The sequence below is a fragment of the Paramormyrops kingsleyae genome, chromosome 8 (assembly GCF_048594095.1).
Source record: "Paramormyrops kingsleyae isolate MSU_618 chromosome 8, PKINGS_0.4, whole genome shotgun sequence".
NCBI lineage: Eukaryota > Metazoa > Chordata > Actinopteri > Osteoglossiformes > Mormyridae > Paramormyrops > Paramormyrops kingsleyae.
Window position 1 is genome coordinate 17,755,776 of NC_132804.1, and position 27,505 is coordinate 17,783,280.

The window sequence follows — 27,505 nt, forward strand, 5'->3', positions numbered from 1 at the left end:
AACTTTCTCAAGCTTAATAGTGATAAAACAGAGGTTCTCCTCATTGGCACTAAAGCTACTCTGGCGAAACTTGACAGTTTTTTGTATTACAATGCCATACGCCATCTCTCTTCCCAGGCTAAAAGTTTGCCTGTTATCCTAGTCTTTGAAGCACGCATAAATAATGACTCTCGGTCTGTTTACTTTCATTTACGTAATATCAATCATTTACATGAGTCACTTATAGTTCCTAGCACCTCTATTCTTGTACACGCCTTTCTTACATCTCACATTGATTACTGTAATTATATCGTCTCTGGCCTCCCTCACAAACACCTCTGTAGACTTCAACTGGTCCGGAATATGGCCGCCAGGATCATTACCAGAACCCCTTCAATAGAACATACGCATACTACTTCTGTCTTTCAGCAACTCCATTGAGTCAGGCATTAATAAGTTATAGCATTGAATTTGTGACAATGACACATAAACTCCCCTTTGTGTCAATTCTAATATGTGGATTCAATATATAAATATTTAATTTAATATTTATACATTTATTTTATATAATATTAATTATGTTTTAATATTAGATGTGACTATTTATGATAAATCACAGAAAACTGATTAATTCATTGATTTTTTTTTTAGTTGTTTCACAACCACAATTATATTATATATAAACAGTTACTCAATGAATTGTCAGATTGATCGGTAGAGTACTCGATTATTGATGTCATCGATAGTGACAGCCCTAGTTGTCAATACGATGCCCTCTCGTTTTATTGCCATTTGTGCATCTAGCCTTTCTGAAAGCATTGAAATTAAGCTTGTACTTGCTTGCAAGTAGTATTTTTTTTATTGTAAATGAATAATCTGCATATCACTAGTTTAAGTTAAAGCATTAAAGTCACTACAATATGGATAATTTTAACAAAATTTTTCAAAAAGAAAAGTTACATTGAAATAAAGATTTGTTTTTGTGTAGAGTGATTGATATTCCCTAAACTTTTAGGTGTATTAAAGTTATGTCATTTGCTGCTCTGATTTGATTATTTTTTTAAACCATTTTCAGCCAAAAATCAAAGAATACAAAACTATATAAAATGTTTGAAAATATTTTAACTTCATTGCATGTAACCCACAATAACCTTGTATCATTAGAGATTTCTTTTTTTTATTAGTTTTTTTCTATCTTTGTAACTCTTGCCCTGCATTTGATGATATACTTATATTTATTACTACCTTAGAGACAAAACCGACAGTTTAAACAATTAAATTGTACAATTTGATTCTGGCTTCAAATTAATTTTTAAAATTGATGTTACGGTAATGAGTTGGTGAGACTGACCCATATACTCCCCTTAATTCTACTTTAATTTAGGTAATTCATTTGTAAATATTTATGATTGATAAATTGCTTGTTGTGTAATCGATTCACGGCCCTACTATATATTAAAAACTAGCTGTTAATTACATGTGATGTCACCTATTTGCAAACAGAGATGGGACACGGAGAGCCAGTGTAAGAAATGATAAAAGCAAGCAAAGTGACATTTAACCTCACTGACATTTTTGTCCCGCCCTTTGTGAATCCGGGGGTACGGACTTTTTGCATTGGGATATGTGTGCATTTTAAACTGGGGAAAAGCAAACGTCTCAGTCCTTGCGAGTATCCCGAATCTGCCAACTGGTGAAAGAGCTGACCTCTTCGTTAACCATTAACAGACATTATTAACGCTCATGACTGGGTAAAGTGGGGGCAGGAGCAGCTGGCGTTGGGATATCTTCATCTGTGAAATGTAAGTTCTGACGGCGATCACTTAACAGGGTTTTCCTCGAACTACTAGACTTTCATACACGCACCTTTATGACAACACTACGACGGAGTTTAAATTAATGATTTGGTGTTTGTATCTTTGGATGTTTTTACTTGCAGTATGTCAGTCAGGTGTGCAAAGCTTCAGTGAAGCTGTTCCTTTAAGCTGGCTCACTATGCAATCTAAACGCGAGGTTAAAGTTAATCATCCATACCAACTTTAAAACTGAGTGCGTTTTATCGAGAGTGCGTGCACGTTAATTCGCTGCTGTTTAAAAAATGAAACACAAGTATCTTATAATTTTAACACTGGGCACAAGCCACCGTTTTGGATTACTGTGGTGCATCTGATGTAAAGAACGGTTCTTATTCTCTTGAACGTAAGGTGGACGTGTTGCACTTTTCCCACAGTTAACACTACGGCTGTTAAATGCTAGAAGCCGCAGACGTGCTTGGAATTTGCGTGCGGGCGACACGTGCGGAATACAGAGGCTCGTGTCTGTGCGGCGCGCTGTGAAGCTGCGCTGGGCGCCGCTGTGAAGTCGCGCTGTGCTCGTTTGCCTGCGTTATTCGGGCCTCGCGTTTCCCAAAGTAGCCTCTTGCACACCATCTCCTCAACACGCAAAGGTGGTGTTCCTCCTCAGATTATCTATGTTAGAAATATCATACCTGTCTGCTTAGTCGTCTTTTGGACGTGGTTTTAATTGGTACGTTATTTATGGAATGGTATCAGTGGTGACACGAGTCTGTCTGGTCAGTGAACTTCCTGGAAAACTATAGTGTGAATGTTAAGAGTTCTTGTTTAATCTTGCACGACACGGATATTGTGCAATGTTTGGGATTAGAAACCAAAATTAAATAGTTACCGATCGTTCATCCTGGTCAGGGTTATGGGACGATGGTCATAGTCAGTTTTATATTTCCCCTTTTACACTCGGAACTAACTGCCGAGTTAAAATATTTCACCAGTTCACACGAGGTTACTGGCATGCAAGAGGTCTGTGTGGTTTCTCTTTACAGTATGTGCTTTTGGCTGGAAAGCAAACCAAAAATGGTTATTTTCTTTTCTGGGAGTATTTCACAGAAAGTATTGTGACTAAGAAAATAAGATTCAGTGGTCCGCTGCACTGTGTGTGTGGCAAACGAGGAACTGAAAGTCGCTGCATACAGGGGAGAGGACAAAATGGCAAAAGACTAACTCTGAAGTAACTACATCACAATTGCAAATGCTGCTGCAAATATGAGCTGCAAGTGTCTTGTTTATCATTCACTCCATATGACAGATCTGAATGCTGAAATTTTTGTTGCTGTGCTGGGAACTCCTTCATGAAGATGCACTAAATATAAATGAGGGTTAATGGGGTAGTGAAAATATGATTATGACAGATAACATAAATAATAGGCTAAATGCTAGTTAGATTAATGTGGCAGCATTTTGATGAGTGACTTTTCAAAGCAACAAGAGGTCCGTTCATCCATTTTTGCAACCGTTTATCCTGGTCAGGGTTGCAGGAACTAACAAGAGGCCAAATAGTCGGTGCTTGTGAATCGGTCACAAAAACATGGGCGGTCTGTGCCGACAGACCAGTGGTTGCAAGTTGAGTCACTGATTGGGTCACTTAAGAGCATAGATGTGGAACGCCACAAAGGTGACTCAAAATCGACGTTTGTGACCCAGTCTCAATGACTGGCAACTAATATTGTCATTTTGTGTCATTTTTCACGGTTTTTCCTTTATCTGGAAGGTTTTACATTTGAAGAGAACCAAAGGATACAGAACACCCACAATCTGAGGGAGAGGGAGGGGGAGGGGGAGGGGGGGGGGGGGTAATGGTAGAGCTGAGGCAGTCATCTGGTCTGTTTATCACTCTGTATGCTTATGTAAGGGTATATTAGACTATTTTACAGGACCATCTTCCATGCCTCCCCCAGTCACCAGATCACCAGCACTGGAATGCAGAATGCATAGCAGGTTTGCATAGCATAGCAGGTTTACACCATCTGCCTCCCTCAAATAACTGGGAAATGATCTAATATCCCACTGCACCCACTGGTATGACAGCATTCCAGCATGGACTGAAACCTGGGTTTTCCTCAAAGGGTGACCCAGGTCTTTAAGTCTTCAATATTAGTATATTGGTAGATGTATGGAATGGAAAAAATAAACATTTTTTTAAACACACCCCCCTCATTTTTGTGTGTACCAATCATATTTACTTTAGTGGGAAAATGATTAACTTTATCCTGATTAGTGAATTCTTTTAATCTTCCTGCCACCTGGGTAAGAGAAATTAGCCAAATCACCCAACAGGAAAGTCTCTGTCTTTATCTTGCATGCAAAGTGGAGCCCGTTTTCCGAAAGCACAGACGCTTCAGTGTCCCAACTTGCACAATGGAGCTGAAGTCTGCTGGCGAGGAGCTATCTGATCCAGTCTCGGGGATCTTGCTGTCTGTTTAGCCTCGACTGTCTCCAGCAGAATAAAAGCACCTTTCACTCCCGTGTTTTGCCAGTGACTCATCCCTTTGCTGCAGCATGGGCACAATCCCTGCCTGTGTGTGTGTGTGCGTGTGTGTGTGTGTGTGTATGTGTGTGTGTGTGTGTGTGTATGCGTGCGTGCGTGTGTGTGTGTGTGTGTGTGTGTACACGTGCGTGTGGCCCAGATGAAGGTAACAAAGGAATGCTGATCACTAAAGCCCAACCTTGGGCAAATTTTAAAAGGACACATTTACGCTTGTTAAAAATTGATATGACAAGTGTGATTTTTTTTTTTTTTTCCTATTTTTGCATGTAGTGCATTTTTAATTTATTAAATTATTTAAAATCTTTTTTCTTTTTTTAAAGAGCTGAGTATTAACTTTGTGAAATGGCGTAAAATAAAAATGGCATCCTGGATCTAATCTACTATACATCTTCTGATGTTTAGTTTATTTTACGATTGAGTTATTATTGTATCTGCTTTGGGACTATTAGATTGAGCAGATTTGAATTCATGGCTTTAATTATCCTTATCAAACCTCAGCAGCAGGGAGGATTAAGTCAGCCCAAGAAATGTACAGTTCTGTGTAGAGAAGCACCTTTGTCTGTATAATTATTGGTAATGGCCACGATAGTAGGTGCACCTAATTAGTTCCAGGTAGGACTTACTTTTTCTTCCTGAACCATTTTAAGGACGAATGAGCTGTTCAGTCAGAGAAGCCATTCTCTACTACACTACTGTTGTACAGAGCTGTTATTATTGTGGACAAGCTGTTAGATCTGAGTCTGACCACTCTCATTAACAAGGTGTTTGCAGGCCACCAGCACATACTGCAGACCCTAGAGCCTGTAGTGTGTGTAAAAGATGCTGGGTGTTTGAGATGCTAGAATCGCCTTGTTTGGCACCAATAATCATGCTGCTTTCAGACTCTCTTTGATTAGGTATCTTAGAAATTTTATTTATCCCCAAGGGGGAAATTTGGATATCCAGTAGCTCCTTCAAAAATAATCAAAGTACATACTAATGAAGATAAAGATATAAATTGCATATTAAAATACATCCTAAAATGCATCCATATTACATATAACACAGTCCCTTAATTATAATACAGTTATAGATAAACAACAGGGGGTGGAATGGGAGGATGAGGTCAGAGAGCACTATTAAAAAGTCTAATTGCAGTGGGGACAAAGGACCTCCTTCTGCAGCGCAGTGAGAGAGGCCGTTTACCACTGCTGCTGCTCTGCCCAACCATGAGGCTGTGGCCCTAACCCGTTCTCCCACTGTTTAAGTGAGTCCAGCCTCCTGCCCAGCACCGATGCGGCTTTGTTCACCAGCTTGTCCAGCCTCTTGATGTGTTTATCTGTTAATTCTAATGCCTAATCGAACAGTAACTTCCTGACCCTGTCTATGCATTGTATTCATTCAGCTGCAGCCAAATAATTCATTCTTTGGCGGGTCAAGATATTTGCATTAGTCAGTGGGTGTACCTAATAAACTAGCCACTCGTACTTAATGAAGGTGTTGGTGCATTTTTAAAATATTTATGAGTGAATTCTATCTCCCTATAACAACTAGTGTAGTGTAGCAAGGGAGCGTTTGGTATTTTATTATTTTAATGTCAGATGCTCTACTTGTTCTGCAGTAGTCAATTTTAATATTTTAAAAGTGAGAGAGAAATAGGTATTTACCAAGGTGACCTCTGAAATCCTGTTGGCTCCCTTCGCATTTATTTTTGTTTTGTGAAATATCAGTTTATATAAGCATGATTGTCTGTGATGCAAAAGATGAGCTTTTATATAAGATCCCCCTACAACAACTGGGAATTGCTTGGTTGGCAGACAGTTTTAAGGGTTAAATCAGTTGTCCATCATTCTTTCATGCTTCCTTTAAAGTATTTGATACATAATAAATATATTATTAATATTGTAAAATAACTGTTTCCATTTCTATGTGGGGCGAAAACAAGCTGGTTTAGTTTGAGCATTGTTTCAGGTTTAGTTTGAGCATTAGCATTTCATTAGGTCCCTCTGTGCTGTTTCAAGCCAGTTCCGAGCGCATTAATGTGGTTTAATTCGCTGCAGTACCAAAGAGTCGAGCGTAGCCCCTGGGGAGGTCTCCCTTTCTTCAGGTCTAGTTTCACTCTGCAAAGAGAAACTTGAGATTCTTCCAGTGCTCTAGTTGATTCTGTTGGCCGTCCTTCCCCAACTGTCCCTTTTGTCATCTCTACGTTTTCCACACTGTCCTTTTAAAGAGTCAAGTACAGTCCTCACAGCATCTAATTATTGGCCTGTGTTATCTTCTGGGCATTTTTTTTGTCAGTTTGTGTGTCTTTATTTGTTAAATTCAAGCTTTTGTAAGCACTTCTACCTGCAATTGTGTTGCAGTTTCTCTCTCCATTCAGCTTCCATTACACGTGCATGCCTCCAGTACAGAAACAACAACGGCAGCAGGGAGGTGATTCCTACCTGGCAGGTGAAGCGTGTTACTCTTGAGGAAGTCACCTGATCCCTTCTTTTTCTTTCCTCCACCTCCTTTTTTTTCCCTCAGAACGCCCACACCTGCATTCTCGCGCACCGGTATTGCGGAGTTTACAGCAGCTGCATGAAGCCGTGAAGTGAAAGAGGAACGAGGGAACGTTGAAGCGGAAAGCTGCCGTTTTTGTTGATTTGTACTATCAGGAAGCACCCAGCTCTGAAGGGTGAGTTGGAGGAGAAGGTAGCATTTCTTACACTCTCTTACAGATGGTACGCTGCAAACTCAAATGAAAGAGAAAAGTTTTCACATCATATAAGCAATCGCTGGTTTAAAACGAGGAAGGTAGCATTCCTAGCATTCCTGATTCTGTTTCAGTACAAAATAAGTAAATACAGGTGGTTGCTTGGCGACACACGGTCGGGTTTACAGTTGGTTCAAATTTGTGTGTAAGTTCATTTTAAAACTTGTATTGTCAACAAGGGATAAATAAAACTGCTCATCAACATTTTCTCTCCCTTGTTGTTCTCGTATAATTTTTGTGTGTATGTTTTTATTATTATTTTTCTATAACCTCAGTGATCACCTTAAATACTAAAATTTAAACTGGCTATGGTCATATTTTTTGTTGTTGCAAAAGAGTAAGTTTATGGTGTTTGTGTGTTTTTGTCTGTTTGTCTTTACCTTTTGTGAAATGAAACTGATGTGTGAGACTGATCACAGACCTGTGTACCATTTATTACTCCGAAAGATCTTCCGTGGTGATCTGTGGATGTTGTTCATGTAGTTCTCAGTCAAATATATTTGATATAAATATAACAGTAAGGACTTGGAGGTCAAGCCCACCAAAATTTTATTTATGTGGGAAGTTTTGCTTCGGTGAGTAGTATGATGAAGCTTTTAACTTTCTGGTTGGGTACTGCAATGTCCAGTGTTCTTCCCATGGTCCAGTTTCCTGTATCCTAGCTCGTGTTTGAAGCACCAATGATTCATTGCAAAAATATGAGAATATTTATACAATAGTATAGGGACTGGAAAAATTGAATATCTCAGTCAAATTAAGGAAATGTACTCTGACCTATTTGATATTTGCATTCTAACCTGGAATACAAATCTAAAGGTATCTTTACTGACAAAAGATACAAAAAAGAACGTTTTTGTTCTTTGAAAACACAGATGTTTCCTGTTAACTTCTGAACACATTGTTTTGAGCATTTTGTGACGTTTTTGGTGATGACCAAATTGAAGCAACTCTTGGTGGAATCCCACCTCAAGAACCAGCAGCAGGCTTTCGTCTTACCGAGGGCTTCTGTGTGACGCAGCTGCTCCACTAATGAAACTGGGAGAACTGGGTAACCCTACAAGCCCCACAGAACAGCAGGACTACAAGAGGAAATTCTAAACGATCTTGTTGCAAAAGTATTGGGGAGCTCCAAGGGATTCTGGTCTTGTTGTGTTGCAAAGTGGGTTTTTTTATGGGAAAGAGAACTAAATTCTAGAGAGAATGCTATATTTACATTTCTTACCACCCTTGCCTTTTTGTTGTTTTAAGGAGATGTGGATCAGGTCTTGCTGATCTGATTGGACTGAGCTTGTGCATAGTTCATCTTTTGTCTCTTGGAGCCGGCTTAAGTCTCTCCGAATTGCTGGTTTCAAAGCCCTGGGGCAGCGGGGCTGTCCATCTTGCAGACGTGGCCGTGCATCAGGTGACAGCGGGTCGGTCTCCCTCGCCCAGCTGTGGCTGCTCTTGTTTTCATTGGATTGTGCTTTTCCTTAAAATGCAAAGAAATAAATTCCACTTGGCCTGGAGGAACGCCTGCATTCCGTCTGAGGTTTCTGGAGAGGCTCAGCCCACTCTCTCATTTTCAAGGAAGCTGAATCTCTGGTGCTGTCCTGGAGATACTCGTGGTTTTAGGGCCTGTATGGTGCCGCTGGAACCTGCAGGTGCGCTTTTGCTTTTCTTTGCCTTTGTACTAATTTTCTTAAAATACATACCTGCTGTGACAGACAGCCTGTAACAAAGCGGGTTATGTTTGTGCACATGCAGAAGGCTGCCCTACGTTACAGGTTTATCATGTCACCTGTCTTTGTTCTTTTATTGCCTGAGAGAGAGAGAGAGAGAGAGAGAGAGAGAGAGAGAGAGAGGTCTTTTCCTTGTTGAAGTGCATCTTTTTTTTCTCCACTGAAAATATGTGTTGAGTGGAAAGACATTATTTAGTTATGGTGACTGGACCGACCTTGCAGTATTTACACCTGGCTACTGGATGTGAAATTGGAGGACTATAAACTGTAAAAATTCACTCTCACATCTCGAATGCCCCTCCCCCCCCCCGCCCAAGCCTTGCATCATGTTTCATTTGTAGATGTCCTACACAAACAAACAAGGGAGTTTCTGCAGTGTGGAGTGTCTGGGCATTTAATCACTTTAACACAGGCATTTAATTACGCAGGCAAGGGCATAACTTTGGGTTGGGTCTTGCCTGTGGCACTCCCATAACTAGGTGGGGGGTGTTTGCACGGTCAAAGTTTGCAGTGTTGGCTCTGTTGCAGTGATTTTTATTTATTCTTTTATTGTCCTTTCACGTCACACATCCTGCGAGCGCCAGTGGCTGCCGCCAAGGGAAGGCGCTTCCGTCATACTCATCTTTATTGCTGCCTCAGATTTCATGTGCCGTTTTTGCTGAGACGAGTGACAGCGTAATGTTTCATCTCCCTGTGCCGTAGCTGAAGTGGGAAGTGTGTCATGTTGACGGAAGGGCAGGCATGCCGGGCTGCCTAGGTCCTCTGAGCGCGGTGGAATAATCCAGCACTTAAGTGTGACACAATAGGGCTGTTTAAATAAGCCACAATGACTCTGCAGCTTTTTAATGTGCTAAAAGAGCTGTTTGTTTGGGGGGGTGGGGTCTTCTCGGCAACCTTAAAAAGCTTATCTATTTTGCTTGGGTTCTGATCAGGCCACTGCTTTATACCCTCATGCACATGTGCATAGGCAGACTGGCAGCCTGACACCAGGCAGGGAATCCCGTGTCTGTTCATGGTCTCTCCTGTCTGTGCTTGGTGCCCTGACTGGTGCTCCATTGTGCAGGGAGTGGTGAGTCACCCCTTGGGTGATCGCCCCTCTCCTTTGCCTTTTCAGTGCCGCTGTCCCTCCACATCTGGTCCTGGGTCTCGTCAGCATTGGCCCTTTAATTCACTGCAGTTTGGTGAGTTGCTGAACTGTCTTGTTCTCCTGTCAGCACTCCAGGAAAGTGGGAAGAATCTTGCTCTGTGTCTCATTGTTAAGAGAGAAAATGTAGTGCAACCCTGGTTGGATCCTATGGTAATGCATCCATTAATGCATCCCCCCCCCCCCCCCCCCGCAGAAGTCCTGAAGACAGGGTAATGGAGGCCGGTCCATTCAGCCGCAAGCAGTGGGCATCGCAGTCGCTCCGCATCACTGCCAGGGAGCTGTCTCTGGTCGGCACTCGTGGTCAGAGCAACGCCATCGCAGAGCGCTTCTCCAAGTACGAGCACTCGTCCACTTACCCTCACAGCCTTGCTGATGCTTCACACCCAGAATCTGTCTTTCTAGGACATTCCTCTCATTCACAATGATCCTTACTGCCAGGTTAATGGAATTGATCATTACAGAAGTGGTAGATCGGGCACTAATAAAGTGTTTCTCAAACCAGTCCTCGGAGATCCCCAGACAGTCCACGTTTTTGCTTCTTCCCAGCTCCCGGTAGGGCACACCTGGTAAGGACCTGAGAGGGAGCAAAAATGTGGGCTGTCTGACAGGGAGCAAAAATGTGGGCTGTCTGACAGGGAGCTGGGAGGAAGCTGTTATGCACAACTGAAACACTGCTCTTTTCTAAGCTAAATGAAAGGTTAAAAAGTCTATTGTGTTACATGTTTGACTTTGCTGGTTGTTATACTTTTTGTTTAAATGCTATTCCCCCCCCTCCCACACACACACACATTTACTTAAATGCTGCCCTGTTCTGAATTTTTAAAGGTCTATTCTGACTCATCAGCAGCATGCCAGCAGGTTTTTCCAGAAAAGCCTGTATCATGACTGACTCCGTTGCAGCCTATGAGAAACCCTTCCTGTGTGAGCCTGCGAAATCAGCCCATCAGAGTCCATTTATTGTAATTTGTTGGTGTGGATCCAATAACAGTCTGTGGCTGGGGTTCCCGTGCGACACGTGCCTCTGGCATGTTTCAGGACACCCTGCAGTAGCCTCTAGGACCCGTGCATTGGAAGGCCGGCAGGCTCTTATCGCATTAAAAATGCATTGCTTTGCATTGACGTCAGTCTCAGGCTGCCATATCATAATTGCATTTATCCTGCCTCAAACGCAAAAAGGGAACTGCCCTTTTAACACAATATCAGTAAATGATCATTACTATTATATGTAAAATAAGGCATTGCGTAACTACATTTATGACCCACATTCCTTAGGCGTGACGAGAGCCATTTTAATGTTTAAGAATGCAGTGTTTCCATGGCTTCTCAAAATAGTTCTTCCTGAGGGGTCAGGAGAGGCGCTGAGCTTTTCCTGCAGTGAGGAATCATGAGCCAGTCCTGCGTGAGAACTGCGTAAAAGAAGCATGGAACATAGAAATATGGAGCAGTGAACAGGTGGTGGGGTTTTTTTGTTTGTTAACTAACTAAATTACATTGATCCTTTTTTTTTTTCTTTCAAAAATTCAGAAATGGTTTCCAGCAAGAAACCTCTTTTTTAGAAAAAACATACCATTCCTGACCACCAGAGGGCAGTGACATCCCTGCTTGGTTTCAAATTTCAAGTTTCAGGTTTATGTATCTAGTTAACCTGTTTCTGGCGGATAATGGGGATGCTGGTCCCACAGCAGCAGTAATGGTCAGGGCTGCAGGGGGCTCAGCTGGTAATTCACAGGATTCCTGTTTTAAAACTCATTGTCCGTACTTCCTAATTAACGCCCGTCTTCCTTCTCTCCCTCCTACCCTACATGCTCCATAGATACCAGAAAGCTGCAGAACAAACAAACTTGGAGAAGAGGAAAATGGCAAGTATTAAATATACCAGTCTGAAGAGTAAGGGTGATTTGGCAATAATCAGATTTCTCTAGAACAAAAAAATGAGAAGCTTCCCTTGCTGGGTGATTCGTGAGAAACTCATTTTCTGTCCAGAGTTCCTACCACAATTTGAGATGGATAATCTCTGCCTCCCTGCTTCACCTGCTTTACAATGTTTTGAAAATATCTACCATGAAACATTTTCCCTGCCGAAGGTTTTCATTTTGTTGGCTTAGCCAAAAGTCAATAAAACTCAAAAGCGCTATAAATCAAATATTTCATTAGTATTAAGTAAAAAAAAATATTTAACCATTAACATTGAAGTAGTTACAGGGCACCTGTTGAGTGCAGGACATTGATATCCTGTTGAATAGCTACAGGAATATTTGAAATCCCCTTAATGTTACAGGGAATGAACCACACCCACGGTTCTTATTCATATCTATCTGCTATAATAATCTTGGAGGGACGTGGAGCCTGTTGATGCTTGCTGGGCTGTAGGATTGAGATGTGGGTGCTGTGTTTGTTGATAGAGTCCATGCTAAGTTTGCATCCGCCGTTCTGCTCCATTCAGAATGTGGAGGAGGAATTGAACCTATGCAATGGTGTGGCCTGTACACTTTTCATAACGTAATGGCTACAACCTTTTTTGCACAATAGGAATGGAAATAGTGGGCTATTTTAATCCTCCAATTCCTGGGGATTGTTTTGTCATGCTCTGTAACGCCTGGTTGACGCAATAGTTTTGTTGCCCAGATTTATGCCGAATTTATTGCTGAGATTAACTCTCCTGTGTGACTGTGCTGACGGGAAGGACGAGGAAGAGCTTCATGGCTGGGGGTGTGGGTGTTCCTGCACGTTTTCCTTGGATAGTCCTTTCATTCTGTGTGAAAAGAGCCAACAAATTAGCATATAAAACATAAGTTATGTTCATTTGTGGCAAGTAAACACTGACTTGTCAATGAAGTGGAGTTCAGACTTAAGTTCCCCAGTTAAAGTGACCAATTTATTTTTTCAATTAGCTCTTATTTGCAGGGTTTTTGATGAGCTTAAAAATACCTTAATACATTTTTTGCTTTGGATGGGGTTATTGGTAAAATTTATTCTGAATTTCCTGAAGTTTATCTTTTAATATGTCACGAAGAGCGAAGTAAATTATTTCTTCTTTTTTTTCCCTCTTTTCCCAAACCCCCCCAGAGTACTGAAGCCTTGCCCCCCTCTTTCCGCTCTGGCAACTTAAGCGTACTAAAGAAGCGTTGGGAGCAGCCCTTGCTGAAGGATAAGCCCGTGCCCCCCCCCGCCGGGTTGAGCTCCCGACCCCAAGCCAGTACCGATCATGGGGTGGTGCCAGAGGGTCCGCCAGCGGCGAAGCCCTCGACCCCAGCAGCCTGCAGCGCTGACCAGCGAGACCCGGGACCGGCCAAGACGGCACCGCAGCCCCCCATCCTCCAGAGGAGGCCGTCAAAGCAGGCTGCGGATGTGGTCAGAGAGACCAAGGTCACCTCAGCCCCCAGAACACTGGTCCGGAAGCCCAGTGTGCCCATGGAAGACCTGAAGATGGTGTTCGAGCAAGGGCGAGGGCCACGGACCGAAGTAAGAGCGTCCTCCGGGGTTTTGTGACCGGTCATAGGCAGTCACCCAGGCACCTGTATGCATATTAGGTAGAAAAGGTGCGTGGAGCAGGCCCATCCTGATTCTACACCAGTGGTGATCTCCCACGGGTCTCCTGACAGGACCTGAGAAGCACCTTTTAAAGCAGATGCTCAAAAGCATATACAGAACTTTACTTATAGTTTATTATGAATATAGTTCATAACACAGGCAAAAGAATGTTCGTAGGGTGACAGTGAATATTAGCAATGTTGCATCAGATCTTTCATATTCTGTGTGTGTGTGTCCACCCATTGTGCAAAGACATGCAGGTAGGTGGATTGCTGTCTCTAAATTGCCTGTAGTTTTGTCTATCGTGAGGAATTATCATCCTTCAAAAGGTGTCGTTTTACATGGATGGATGGAAGGAAACATATGGGACTTAACTGTAACATAGCCCAAATCGGGCTGTTATGTCAATCAATGAATATACTATGAATACAAAAATATATTAAATTCCACCGCTGATGCTGATTCCAAGCCCTAGAATGCATCAGGTCACGTTTGGTTCAATGAATGGCCTGATTTCTGCCAGTCCTGGGTTTTCCTGTCATCCAGGCTACAGCGTCTTTGACTATTTTTTAGAGGCAGCCTTGAGTTGGCTTGTGGCTCTGACTCATCCCTCTTGTATCCGCAAAACCCCAGGTCTTTTTCAGGGGAAGTGAGCCACTTCTGACATTTGCATTGGATAGGAAACGGAATCAGCCCTTTGTCAGGGCTGTTACTGAAATCAGTTTTTTTTTCTTTTCCCCCCTGAATGCCTGCTGTGTGACATTTGCTTCGCAATGTGCCATTTGCCTTCCCTGCGTAGCCTGCTGGGCTGCCAGTGCTGTACAGAAGCCCAGGAAACAATGTCCGAGTCAAATTATGTCTTTGTATGACCATCCCTCAACCCTCATTCTTGTTTCGATACTTTGATTGCTGCTTTCCGCCACGTGCACCAGATAATCATGCAGGTAACACTTTATGGGGCACAAATAATATACTATTACTTTGTATTAACTAACCACAAATTACGTCACGCATACTGATCTCGTGTTAATTCATCATTAATGAATCATGATGCCTATTATATCTCAAGCAGTTATGTTACTATATCTAATTCTGTAAACCTTCATGAACTACTGAAGGAACTACTACAGAATTACTGAAGGAACAAGTAATACCACCATGTTTGTTCATCATTAATGAATCATGATGCATCTTTCTCAAGCTTGTTAAAGGTTTATAGAATTAATACATTGTGAACTACTGAAGGAACAAGTCATGATTAACACTAAAGTTACTGTTCTCGTGTTCATCATTAATGAATCATGATGCATCTTTTACCTTATGATTATATTTGCTTTATGATTTGTACTGCCATTACTAAGCATTTGCGGAATGCAAGGTGCGCTCACCCATTTCAGATTAAGCTGGGTTGCTTTGGCATTGTGGATTAGAAAAAAAATCCATTCTTTTCTCGTTATCTAAATGAATAGATTCCAAATACAGGAGCTTGTTAAAGCTTGAACATCAGATTTTATTGAGGCACATCAGGTAAATACTGAGGCATGTGCCCCAGTCATGCCCTTTAAGTGACCTTTAAGGTCCCCAGCCTTCTGCCCCACACCAGTGCCACTCTGGTATGGATGCTGGCTTACTGGTCATCTGCTTTGTAGCCCAGGTTTCAGAGGTGCCCAGTTTTTCCTGAGCTCCTCTACCTCTCCATTACTGTAATGTTGTAAATCCCCTTGCCGGTCTGTGGTTACAGCCAAAGATTCAGGCAGAAGTTTGCTGATCTTAGCTGGCCCCCACTCCTGGCGTCTGTTAGCTGGAGCAGCCCCCCCAGAGCAAAACGACCAGAGCATATCTTGATGGTAATCCAAGATATGAAGTAATCTTAGTTTACTGAGTTTGGTGGGTGTTCTCAAAATAGCAGTGAAAATAAATTATCAAGGATTTTTAAGAGTCATGTTGAGGTCCATTTAATAATAATATTTTTTGCTAAGAACAGATTAAATTACTTTTCTTTTGGATAAAGGGTAGTTAAATCATATCGACTCCATCCTGCATTTTGTCCTTATCCGAACAGTGAGATGATCACCCTGCTTCTCCTCCTGCTTCATTTTGTTATGGGGGGGCTTCCCTGAACACCCTCTCGGCGGGTTCCAGTGTTCGAGACAAGAAGCTGCCACTGAGATCATCACTGACTTCATGACACTGAAATCGGCTCATGCAGTCATGGTTACACAGTGTAAATTTTAATTTTGGCAGCAGCAAACGACTGACGCAAATTGAACACGGGTCAGATGTGATGCCAGCACCCAATCCTTTTCAGTCCTGCCAACAGTGAACGAATCTACAGTCTGTGCCAGGATTTTGCAACATTTATTGCTACAATATGTCTCTGAGGTTGTGCTTTGGGCGGCTCCATTAACGGATGGTTGCTCACCATTAGATGCGAAGGAAAGCTGTCAGTTTGGTTTCTCAGGCCTTGATCTGCCCTGAGCTGAACTGGATGGTCACTTTGGAATTTTAAAGGCTATCTGTGTGACAGGCTCTTCTGTGGGGGGATTGTGACATATTTCACTCACCCTCCTGCACACTGGAAGGTCTTTGCATATCGTCAGTGTGTGTGTTGTGTATTTGCCTTTGAGTTGTGTGTATTAGGTCTGGGGGGGGGGGCGTTGATCACACATCTGTTAGATGTGTGTCTGAGTGCTCATTAGCAGAGTGTGAGGGGGGGGGGGGGGCTGGGTGGGTAATGTGTGTCGGGGGCAAGGGGAGGTGGCTCCTGATGGATATGGTAAGCAAGAGAAGGGGTGGGGGTCGCATAACAGTAAAGGGGAGGCCATTAAGACTGCAGTGCTCTCTCGTTTGCACAGCCGAGCACGGAGGGCGTGAGGAGAAGCAACAGGAGTAGCAGCAGCACCTCCGAGGACGTGGAGCGGCTGGGAGCGGGATCGCGTAGCCCAGTGCAGAAGCTGCCAAAAGCAGAGGAACATTTGGGTAATGATCTGCCTGCCCCCTGCAAGCTGCTGGGGAATCCTTCCTGCTTGGCTGTGGTCCCTTCACTGTCACTGTGTCCCTTCACTGTCACTGTGTCCCTCACTGCTCACAGGGGTCCAGGGTGTGTCGGAGTCCTCAGACAAGGACGGCATGACCAAGTCCCAGGCGGCAACAGCCCAGCGGGAACCAGCCACCCCTCCAAGCAGTGTGAGTGTCCATCTGTGCCTGGCCTGGCTTTGAGGAACTGGAACGCGTTCGGTGGGTCTGCGAGGTCAACGTCTAAATGCAGTTTAGAAGCTTTCAGACCGGTAATTGTCATCAGAATTTGCCTTACTGGCCAGGTCCGCTTACACGTACTGGAAGTTTATCTTGGTGGTATTTGGTGTGTGCATTCCAAGACCACAGAATGTGTAAAAAAAGAATAGAATGGAATATTTTAATTATAAGCAATGTTGCAAATGAGTACCGATTTAGTCTTTATACAGAAATGTGCAGTGAGTACAGCGAATGTTAAACTAGATGTGCAAGTTTAAATACTGCTTAGAATTCCTAAATGCATGCCAATAAAGTTATACTTTAAGTACAGATGTACATGTTTATGTGCATAAAGGACACAGAGGTAAAAAATACGGAAAAGTGTCCACTAAAGAAAGTGGACGTTTGGTCTGTGGGCTCCTCAGATGAAAGGCTTCCCCGCTGGATGATATCAGACTGCAGGGCTTCAGGCGGAGCCTGTGGGCTGTCCGCAGGTATGACGTGGCCCCCCGCTTAAACACATCGGCAGGCCCCGTCTTTCTGAACCTGCCACGGCCTGCTGAGGCCGGCTGGCTCCAGCGCTTGTGCTTCCTGCCAGTTGTGTGTGATTAATACCAGCTTCATTGTTTTTTGCTTAATATAAATGAAAGTGACACAGGACAGAATTGAAAGCTCTGTGAGAAAGCATCACAGGGCACTCCTTAGTGCGTCTGCCCTCTGGTGTGGTCCAGGGAAAGCTGCAGCGTGTCTGTGTGTACCCTTCTGACCATTGACTCTCTCACAGAGCCCGTCCTCTGAGCTCATTTCTCGAGAGGATCCCCCATTCCACAACGGTGAGTCATACATGTGCAACCTTCCCGCTGTCGTCTTGGGAATCTACATGGTATCACTAGCTGAGTCACCAGGAGAGACGGGCAACCCCAGACATTTATGTGGGCGGCGTGTGGGTGAGCAGGTCACAACAGCGCTGTGGGGAAGCTTCAGGAACTCTGACTCTCCTTCCTCACAATACTCCTCCAGATTTGTGAATTTGATTTTGGCCATGAATAATTTTAATAACCGTATTTAAAATAAGAGTAATTTTGAATTTTAAGATGCAGAAATTAACTCTGTTTATACCTTGGGGAACAAAAGTGTACCAAGGCTGGACCCTTTGTTCTGACAGTGTACGCCAGGGTCGTTCAACTCGCGGTCCTCGAGGTCCGAGCACTGCTGGTTTTCCAGCCTTCCTTTACCTGTCAGTCAGGTGTGAAGCCTCTGCCCAATCAGAATCAGTAATTATTAAATAACTACCTGGGAGAACTGAAAACACGGGCTGGATTTGGAATCGAGGTCCAGAGTTGAAGAACCCTGGTGTATGCTGTGCATCTGTGTCTCAGCACTCAGCCTATTAGCTGTCCTTGTGACCGTGGAATCTTGTGTTTCTCACTGTAACTTTTAAACTTTTCAATGCCATTAATTTTTTTTAATTTTTTTATTTTTTTAAAAGTTAGTCCAAAAAATGGTACTCCCAGTGCCTACAGTAGTAACTTCATACTTACGGGGGTGTAATTTGATGTGCGAACTATACAGTACTGTTTAGAAATTGGTAATAAATAGTTCTTTGTTATCTGGCAGACTTATGGGTTGAGGTTAGGGGTGCCCAAGTATTATTTGCGAATTTTCACATTCATGGGGATCCTCCATCCCTAATGGTTGTAAATGTGAAGGGGGTTACTGTGCACACTTTGGACAAAATCATCTATTAAGTAAATAAAATTTAGTATTGAAGCACCATTATCCTGCAAACTAAATAGCAGCATTAAGCAAGTTCTGGGAATAAGCTGTATTATTTGCCCCCCCTCCCCCCCCCCCATTCAAAGAAACAACTTGCGACAAGGTGATGATGGTTTCGGTTAATCGCTTTTCCGTAGCGGTACTATGTTGGTCTTTTTTTTTTTATTTTAAAATCTTAGAAAAACAAGCAAAAGAAATGGGATCCCGTTTCTGTTTGGCCATCTGGGGAATCACACCCTGCTTTCTATGTTGTAGGCATGGAAACGGAATCCCAGTCCAAGGCAGTACGGGTGAGTTCCCTTCCAAAAGCAGTCATTGTAATCCTTCATTGTGTTTGTCTTGGAACAAACACAACAATGCAAGCAGGTTTTACTTGACATAGAATACAGGTATTTTCAATCAAAACTCCATAAGTCCATATACTGGAAGGTCTAAGAATAGCTCATTTCACATATGCTTTTCACAGAACCTTTTGTTTGAAAAAGCAGGTTTGATGTGCTAGGAGTCCTGTAGCCATTCCATTGGTTGTCAGCTGGAGTGTTGTAGCAACCCCAAGAACATGCAACATTTAAAGTGTTTCGCCATGTGTTATACCTGTTTAGAAGTTCTGCTTGCCTGTACGGGAGACTTGTGTGGCATGTTTGAAGACCGTGTATCCCCTGGAACGCCTGGTGGCTAATCAGCAGATCTTCCATAAAACCTGCTTTCGTTGTACACACTGCTGCACCAAGCTGAGGTGAGAATGACAAGCCACAACTAAAGGCTAACCTTTTCAGCATGAGGTGCGTGGGAGGGACCCTTAACTAACGCCTTGTGTGCATTTGTCGCCCTCTGCTGGTCAGTTTGGCAAACTACGCTTCCTTGCACGGCAATATCTACTGCAAGCCACACTTCAACCAGCTGTTCAAGGCCAAGGGGAATTACGACGAGGGATTTGGCCACCGTCCACACAAGGAGCTGTGGGAGGGCCACCCTGAGGATGAGGCTGAAGGCAGTGGGGAGCAGGCGAAGGAGCAGGGAGTGGAGCATGGCAGAGACACTCAAGTCAACCAGCAGCAGAACCCACTGGTGGAAGACGCTCCACTGGCTAAGGTCAATGTCCTGGCGGCCACACTGGAAATAAAGACACATCCCACCATGCAGGGGGAGAAGCCAGCCTTCGAGAAACCTGCAGAGACCAGAAGGCTCAAGATCGCCTGGCCACCAACATTGGAAGAGGACCAGGGCTCCGGGAGCTCAAACTCTTTGTTAGAGGATGGAATGGCAAGGCCTTTCCGTGCCAAGTGGCCCCCAGAGGGCGACGCCGCTCCTATCACTCAGACCCCTGAACTGCTTGAACTCAAGAGTCTGCGTCGGAGCACCTCCCTCAAAGAGCGCATCCGTCCATTCTCTGTGGCTGTCTGCAGAACCTCACCACCAGCTCCAGCTCCAGCTCCCAGGGAGCCCAGGCGTGTCTCAAGGGGCCTCCTAGAGAGGAGCGCCTCGCTGAGGCAAGACGGCACCTCCAAGAGGCTCCAAGTCTGGCAATCGAAGACTGAGAAGCCCAAGGAGGAACACGACCATGTCAATGGAGGAGGCTGCTTGGAGGAGCAGAAGAGAGGAGCGGAGGAGAAAGGAAAACGCATCCCTCAGGCATTGGATGGAGAGCCTCAGAAACGGGAACCGCAGAAGGAGGAGCTAGAGAAGAACGCTCCTGAGGAGCAGTTGAATTACAAAAAGAACTCTGATGTCCAGGAGTGTCCGTCTCCCCCCTCAGAGAGCCAGCGCAGTCACACCTCCCAGGACGTTGGCTTCTGGGACGGAGAGGAAGTAGAGGAGAACACGGAGGTGTCAGTGGAGGAGCATATCAAGAGGAACCGTCACTATGATGATGATGATGATGATGATGATGATGATGATGACGAAGATGAAGAAAATCTGGTCTGAAGATACGGTGAGGGGATAAGATTCCAGTATTCAAGTAGAATGACCGCTAAATAATTTTCAGTGAAATTTATTCTCTTTTTAACTTGCGCTGTTTGTTCAGATTTCTTGTGGGTGATTGAAGAGGCAAATTTGTGGCTCCTGCACAACTGGGAGCAGCTGATAGATTGTATTTGTGTTGCTACCTTATTCATGTCTGCCTTTTGAAGAGATTTGGCCGGTTTATTTAGTTTGAATGAGTTGTGTGGTTGCAACCCTTTAAAAATAAAAAAATATAGCTTACCTTAAAAAAAAAAAAAAAAAAAAAAAAAAGAAATCAGATTAAAATGTGTATATGATTTCTCACATTTAAGAAGCAATTTACAAGTAAATTATTTTTATTTCTTTGTTGGTTTGGCTGTTTATCTTAAATGAAGCACAGATTTGAACTGTGGGGTTTTATACAATGGGAGAAGCAATCAAGTTGATGACACTTTAATACAGGGACCTGAACTGGAAACTATGCATTTTTAATAAATGGTTTTTGTTTTTTTGCACAAGTTTCAGCTTTAGCTTGTAACAGCTTCACCCTCCTAGTAAATGTCTATACAATATATACACAGATGGAAAATTTTGTATTTTAGAGAAATTGCTGATTTTTTTTTTGTTGAGAAATTCATATTTCATCTTTTTAGCAGAAATAAAGGGTATATTGGTTATACATTTAATCTCCAGTTTTAATCTGTCAAAGAGCTGAAATCTCAAGGTAAAGTTGGCAATTTGATGATTACATTTCATTACAAGCGCAATTATATATTTATCATGTATCCTTATACAGGAAGAATTCTCTGTGTGTGTGTGTGTGAGAGAGAGAAGTCGGACACCCAGGCCAGGCTTGGAAGCCTCAGCACACCTGGCAAGTGTTATGTATGGCACATCCACCCCGTAATCATTTATCCTGGTCAGGATCAAAGGGGGGGGGAGCACAAGGCTGATGTACACCCAGGATGGGATGCAGATGAGCCACAGGGTGCTCGCAAGCACTCCGACGCAAACTCTGCGTGACTGAGCCTAACTGCAAGTCCTCGAGGCTGCAGGAGGAAACCCCACCAGTGCAATGCAGTCAGTCTCAAATTGTATCTTACTGGCTTGAGATCCAATATCTCGGCATACCTTAGGCCCTTCATTGGTCTTCCAATAAGCATCCATCTGCTTCAACACACTGAACTCAGCGTTTGCAATGTGTAAGGATGCAGATTCTGGGAATTTTCAGAGAAGGAAACTATCCATGGAATTGTATTTGTTTTATTTGGAAATGTATATTTTCCTGTGTATATGCAGCTATAAAATGTACAAAAATAAGCATATCATTAAAAGGGATTTTGAAGACATTTAGATTTAAATACTTAATTGAGCACAAATGTTTCCCTTGTCAACATAACTGAACACAAGGAGGTGGCATGAGGCTGATGTGGCATGATGACTTAAATCTGGAGAATCCGGTCATCGTCAGAATTCGTCCTCACCATCACCATCCATGGGGGGAGTTGCTCTCAAAAAGCCCCAGGCCTGAATTAGCACCAGTGTCTGGTCTTTTGTGTGCAAAAGGGAGACCAGTTGCAAGTTGATGTTTGGAGGATTTGTAAGATTATTTCTGCAATTGGTAACAGATGAGTAAAGACACTTCAACCAGGTTGATCACCTCAGAATAATTTTTACTAAAATATCGATGACATCAATTAGCAAGCAAGATTGCTAACTAGCTGATTAGCTAGCTACATTATTTTAGCTCATTTGAGAAATAGAGGTAGTGGGCTAATTTTCTATATCCAATATGGCTAGAGAAGAGGTGGCCAATCTTATCCACAAAGGGCCGGTGTGTACGCAGGTTTTTGGGATAGAAATGTCATCAGTTGGAACCCTGAGGGAGTATCTCCCACTGGGCCTTTCAGCAAAGCTATTAACAGCAGCCACTGCAGGGGTGCTGCACACCGCCCCCCCCCCCCCCTGCTGGATGACCCAGCGCATCCTCTCACTTACACATATATGTGTCTTATGGAGAGCAAAGTGGGACATGTGAGAACTATGCAAATTCCCCATGGAGGTGGGTAAATGGGGTGAGGCGAGAGCCCCCCCCCATGCTGATACCAGGCCCGTTTGCAGCCATTCTTCCGCAGCTGGTAATCTTCAGTTTATGCAGGATAATTGTAAATGAACAGCATGACTTTTCAATCTGTGGTTACACTAGTTTTCCCTCATAAGTCCCCCATCTTTTAAATATGCGCCTAATCTTTGATGTACGGTGGCGCCATCATCAAACACAAAAACCCACAGTAAAGATGCCACAAAATACACATTTTATGGAAATAACCATCTTTATTTGACAAACAGCAGTTCCCATAGGAACAGATTTCCATGCTGTAGGGAGCCATAGACGGACACTCTGCTTGCTTGTGCTCCAGCTGCTGATTCACGCAGGCTATCAACTGCTGGTGCAAATGGACAGTTCTGCCCACATGGGACCAGGAGTCAGTCACACCGTGGGGCTCCAGCACTCTAATGCCCTACAGCAAGAACATGTAGCTCTGTGAAAGGCACCTCTGGAGGTCAGAGACCTCCTCCAGTCACACCATGCAGGTGTGCACAACTTTTCCCCCCCACAATCCAATGCAGACGCCAGTCTACACATTAACTTTCAGTGCTTTGTGTTTCCATAATCATCGCAGATGCAGTTCAGACCAACTCTCCAAAATCAGGTGAATGAGTAACAGCAATATAGTGTGTTTTGTCATGTTTGTGTTCTGAGAAGTGCACTAACTTGACAAAAAGACGACTGCAGTGTAAGATTCCTGTGCTAATAAAATTGAATGATCATGAACCAAAAATATTTTAAACAAGGAGCTGTTTTGAATGTTCCCTTTCAGTGTGTGAATTCGCCCTTTAGGTGACAAGACCTTGAAATGAGTAAGATTAAGTACTATTACAGAAAAAGAGAGACATCCGTCCATAATGTACTTCTAACAGCAAAACATCATGAATTTATATTTCAGACATACATACAAGCATAGAAAATGGCAAAATATCAACCTAACTGGTTTTGTCAATGTTTTTTTAAAACAACATTCATAGTGTGGATAATAGAACCTTTACGATTAGATGTATATTTAATGTGAATTAAATAATCCTACTGATTCTCTTTTGATTATAATATCAATGTAAAATACAATGACTGGAAAGGAACTAAAAAGCACCTAAAGCCCAGCTTTCAAGCTGCAGGAGGGTCTCCAGCGTTTCTCCATCAGCCCTTCCTCCATGGTCACAGACATCCTACTGCTTCTCTCTCCAAATAAAAAAGCAGAGATAAGACACTAGTGACCAGGTTAATGGAGAGAAGTGTCTGTGTGCAGCAAGGACTGCAAAGACTCGGCCAACGTACGGCTACGATCTACCCAAAAGGCCACAGCGCCAGACGGCCAGGACCCCCGATTCCTGTAATCCTGACTTATAGCACAGTGGAAGGCACAGACAGCCAAGTCCTCGCTGGTGACCAACCACCAGCCTGAGATTATTGGCAACAGTGCTGGGTCAATTTCCCAGCACTTCCTGCACAGTCAGGATCATTACAACATGCATGTGGATCTATATGCCGTTTCCCACAGTGCTAAGAGGGTTACATTTACAGTATTTGTAAGTGCATTCAAAAATAGATTTCTATATATTTTATTTATACACATATTTAATTGACATATTTAACGATATATTTTTCACCCCACCTCAAGAATCTATAAAAAAAATAAATACAACTGCAGCTGCTGTAACTCGAACACTGACTGTTACCGGTGACCAACTTAATGAACGACACGGAGCCAAACAACATGCTTCAGCCACAGCAGAGAAATGGGAACACCTAGTGGCCAGAATAGATATAGCAGATTTTGATCTTTGTATCCATTAGTCGGACATATTTCACGTATTTCAGTAACTTATCAATTTATGATGAATTTGGGTAATTTTCTAACTTGTGGCATGTCAATTATTCAATTCTATTTAAAATAACTTAAAAAAATAATTCTCTCTCTCTCCTGCTATTAATTGCTACAAAAAGATATAATCTTAATGGCACTGAGCAAAACAGGAGTCAGAAACCGCCATCTTTAAAGAGGGAAAGCTATATGTAAGAGGTGGAGGTGAAGCTAAGCGCTATGAGGGCACAAAGCGGCGGCGTGACAGCCCAGTTCCTTGGCTCGGTGCTCTGTAGACAGTGTATAGTGCTCATGTCCCCCCCCCCCCCCACGTCCATTTCTTGCGCTCAGCCACTCAGGGGGTGCAGGTCGACCTTCACTTTCTCCCCGCTGCTCAGCATGCCGATGGTTGGGTAGAACCCACCGGACGGAACTACCACCTCCCGCTTGCCAATGATCTTTCCGTTTCGGGTGAAGAACACCTGTGTGAGCACAAGAGGGCGATGGTGAGTCACTTGCCGGAGTCTCAATACCATCAGTCCCTTTTGGTATTATACCTCCCTTAAGAAAAAAAGATATGGGTTTGAGACATTGCAGGAACACATTTTTACATTTGTGCGTACATATTTCAGTACAGGAGGAAACTGCTCTGAAGTAGTAGGCTACTGCACCGGCTGGCAGAGCACAAACTAATGCCCCATTCAACGTGACAGATCTGCTTTGCATCTGGGTATCATTATTCTGCAATGTGGGGTTTTCTCAACATCATAGCTGCCAAAAGCTCTTACTGGAAGCAATGGCAGGCCCCTACGCTAATGTGACGCAGCGTGACCAGTCGTAGATGATCAGGCACAGCACGTGAGTAATAAACAAACAAACGAAGATGGTTCCCAGACAAGAGCAGCACCCAGATTTCAAAGCTTCCATACTGCTGGACTGATCCATGGACACCTGACTGGCCCAACCCTCAACTATGCTGGCTGAATACTGTTTGTTGAAGCAAGGGTTAAGTTCTGTGTGCTGCAGGAGCAGGAGCGGTGGTAACAGGAAGGGCTGCACAATATCACACTGCAATGTAATCGTGATTATATGAAACATGCACAATAATCACCAGGGCTTTAGATAACAGGCGAAACATTTGTCCGGATGCTGGTGTTCCGATATTATGCGGACGTTTACTTATCCCCGCAATTTGGTAAGTAGTACGCCTAAAATATTAATGATGTATATGGTGACGCCCAAAAGTTAGCAATCTATATAAATTCAGCATATCCTCATGTTTATTAAATTCGATTAGCAGTGCACGCCTCATACTGCCGTTTTGGTAAATCATGGAAGTGATAAGCACTGAAGTCACGGTGAAGAAAGACAGCTGAACAGCCACAACATCTTTCAAAATAGGAGATTGTTGTGGATAAGGTAAACAGACATCAGTGGTGTGGCAATACTCTTTGCAGGATAAAGTTAGACACTTATTAAACAAACATATGCTGAATTTTTTACAGATTGCTAACTTATGGTCGTCAAAATACGCCTCATTAATATTTTAGGCGCACTGCTAATCTGCTTACAATCGGCGGGCATAAGTAAACCTCTGTACAGTATGGAAACGCCGGCATCCGGACAAATGTTTACGCCCGATATCTGAAACCCTGTTGATTACCGCGCATGCGCCATATGATCGCCATGTGGTATCAGGACCATTTCCAGTCAGTGCCAGCACTGCACCTGATTTCCAGACACTGTTTCTGACAGCTTGCAGGCCTTTCATCCTCCTAACTAAGCAGGATGCAGGGTCACCAACAGCCACACTCCTGCCATCAACATCTAAGCATGAATGTGTCCTCACCATGACCTTCCTGCCTTCATGCTCCTGTTCCATCTCCTCGCCATCCTCCTCCTCCTCATCCTCATAGTTGAGGTACAGCACGTTCTGGACTCTTCTCTGTTTGGGACGCACCTCCACAGAATCGCCGTCGTCGCTGTCATCTGCGTGTGGAGAAAACAAAGAATAACTGCATACCAGGTGTACAAATCATAACTGCATTAAAGTTATTTAGACCAAGCCATTTTTGAAATTAAACTCAAACAAAGAAGTGGTCTTTAGTTAACAGACAATGAGAAAGAGCACGTGCCCCAACTAACCTTCGCTGTCCAGAATGTAGTCTCGTGGAAACATGATTCCGCAGCCCATGACATCGCCCTCAAAACAGCGTGGGCCAAATGGATCCCCAACTCCACTGCCATGGAAGATCTTCCCATCATCTGTGCGGAGAACGGGACACAACAGAAAACTGCAGCTTAGTTGAAACTTCAGAAGAACCCTGGAAATGCCATTCTGAAGAACTCCTTCCTTTGGTGTTCCTAGTGTTTTCGTCAATGAACCTTTTTGACGTGACGGAGATGAGACGCAACCTAAATTCTGGTCATGTGACGATAACTATAACGAAATATATTGTGTAATATTGTTGACTAATAAAAACGAGACTAAATTTGATTTACAAAATAAAAACTATACTAAAATGTCTCTTCATTTTCGTTGACGAAAACGAAACGAGATGTTATTTCCTCTCGTTTAATCGCATTATTATTATTATTATGCAGTATTTTTTCCTGTCTCCCCCATTCGGCGCACAGATGGCGGAGAAATGTGGCCACAAAATATCGGGAAAAAACACCACAAACCTTAAAACCTTAAAAGACATCTCAAGGCATTCCACAATGACATTGAGGTAAGTAAAGACATTAACGCAACGTTACTTTCTATTTTAGAAAGCTCATGCCAACTCTGGTCAACATGTTATCGTTAGCAATAGATGTTATCCTGCTAGGTTTAGGCGTTTCGGAGAAAATTATATTTCATAAGCATGGACACTTGGTGATCTGTACAAAACATCTTTCTGATAAGATGTTTGATAAGAATACGTGGGTAAAGGGAACACTTTGAAGCTATGTAGGCATTTTAGCAAGCTAAAGCTAAGTAGCAAAATGAGAACGACAGCTCAGTTGTCTTGAATCCTGGCGATCTAAACTTTCAAGCTTTCATTACTGCGTGACTAGATATATGTCGAAAGGGGTAGTGTTTGAAACATTGAAAGAGCGTTTTTCGGAACATCGTGGGTTTGGCTTGCCAGGCTAGTTATCATCCACATAGAGGTAGATGCTCTGGCTACAGCGCATG

The 27,505-nt window shown here is 43.3% G+C and overlaps 2 protein-coding genes across 4 annotated transcripts in view; one reads left to right on the plus strand and one right to left on the minus strand.

Moving 5' to 3' along the window:
- Positions 1–1,485: 1,485 nt before the first annotated feature.
- LOC111854774 (LIM domain and actin-binding protein 1-like) lies at positions 1,486–21,753 on the plus strand. 3 transcript variants are annotated; one of them, XM_072715368.1, is made up of 13 exons: positions 1,486–1,781; positions 6,826–6,976; positions 9,887–9,953; positions 10,113–10,253; positions 11,733–11,778; positions 12,986–13,381; positions 16,306–16,429; positions 16,542–16,636; positions 17,469–17,517; positions 18,716–18,750; positions 19,063–19,196; positions 19,303–20,393; positions 21,201–21,753. In XM_072715368.1, the coding sequence occupies exons 4-12, from the start codon at positions 10,132–10,134 to the stop codon at positions 20,384–20,386; spliced, it is 2,085 nt and encodes a 694-aa protein (XP_072571469.1). In that variant the 5' UTR covers positions 1,486–1,781; positions 6,826–6,976; positions 9,887–9,953; positions 10,113–10,131; the 3' UTR covers positions 20,387–20,393; positions 21,201–21,753. The 3 variants fall into 3 exon arrangements, with proteins under 3 accessions (XP_072571469.1, XP_023688882.2, XP_023688891.2); XM_023833114.2 differs by having other exon boundaries at positions 19,303–21,753; XM_023833123.2 differs by lacking the exon at positions 9,887–9,953 and having other exon boundaries at positions 19,303–21,753.
- Positions 21,754–22,718: 965 nt separating this feature from the next.
- Positions 22,719–27,505, minus strand: part of spryd3 (SPRY domain containing 3) — a 31,805-nt gene continuing 27,018 nt past the window's right edge. The window contains exons 9-11 of the mRNA XM_023832488.2: positions 26,470–26,589; positions 26,174–26,313; positions 22,719–24,806 (exon numbers count right to left, since the gene is read on the minus strand). Coding sequence (XP_023688256.1) covers positions 24,672–24,806; positions 26,174–26,313; positions 26,470–26,589 — 395 coding nt within the window. The 3' untranslated portion in view covers positions 22,719–24,671. The remainder of the gene's footprint in view (positions 24,807–26,173; positions 26,314–26,469; positions 26,590–27,505) is intronic.

Coding starts and splice junctions, on each gene's coding strand:
- LOC111854774 (XM_023833114.2), top strand. CDS start 10,132: ATGGAGGCCGGTCCATTCAGCCGCAAGCAGTGGGCATCGCAGTCGCTC. Junction 10,254..11,732: donor ATCGCAGAGCGCTTCTCCAA/GTACGAGCACTC, acceptor CATGCTCCATAG/ATACCAGAAAGCTGCAGAAC. Junction 18,751..19,062: donor CCCAGTCCAAGGCAGTACGG/GTGAGTTCCCTT, acceptor ATACCTGTTTAG/AAGTTCTGCTTGCCTGTACG.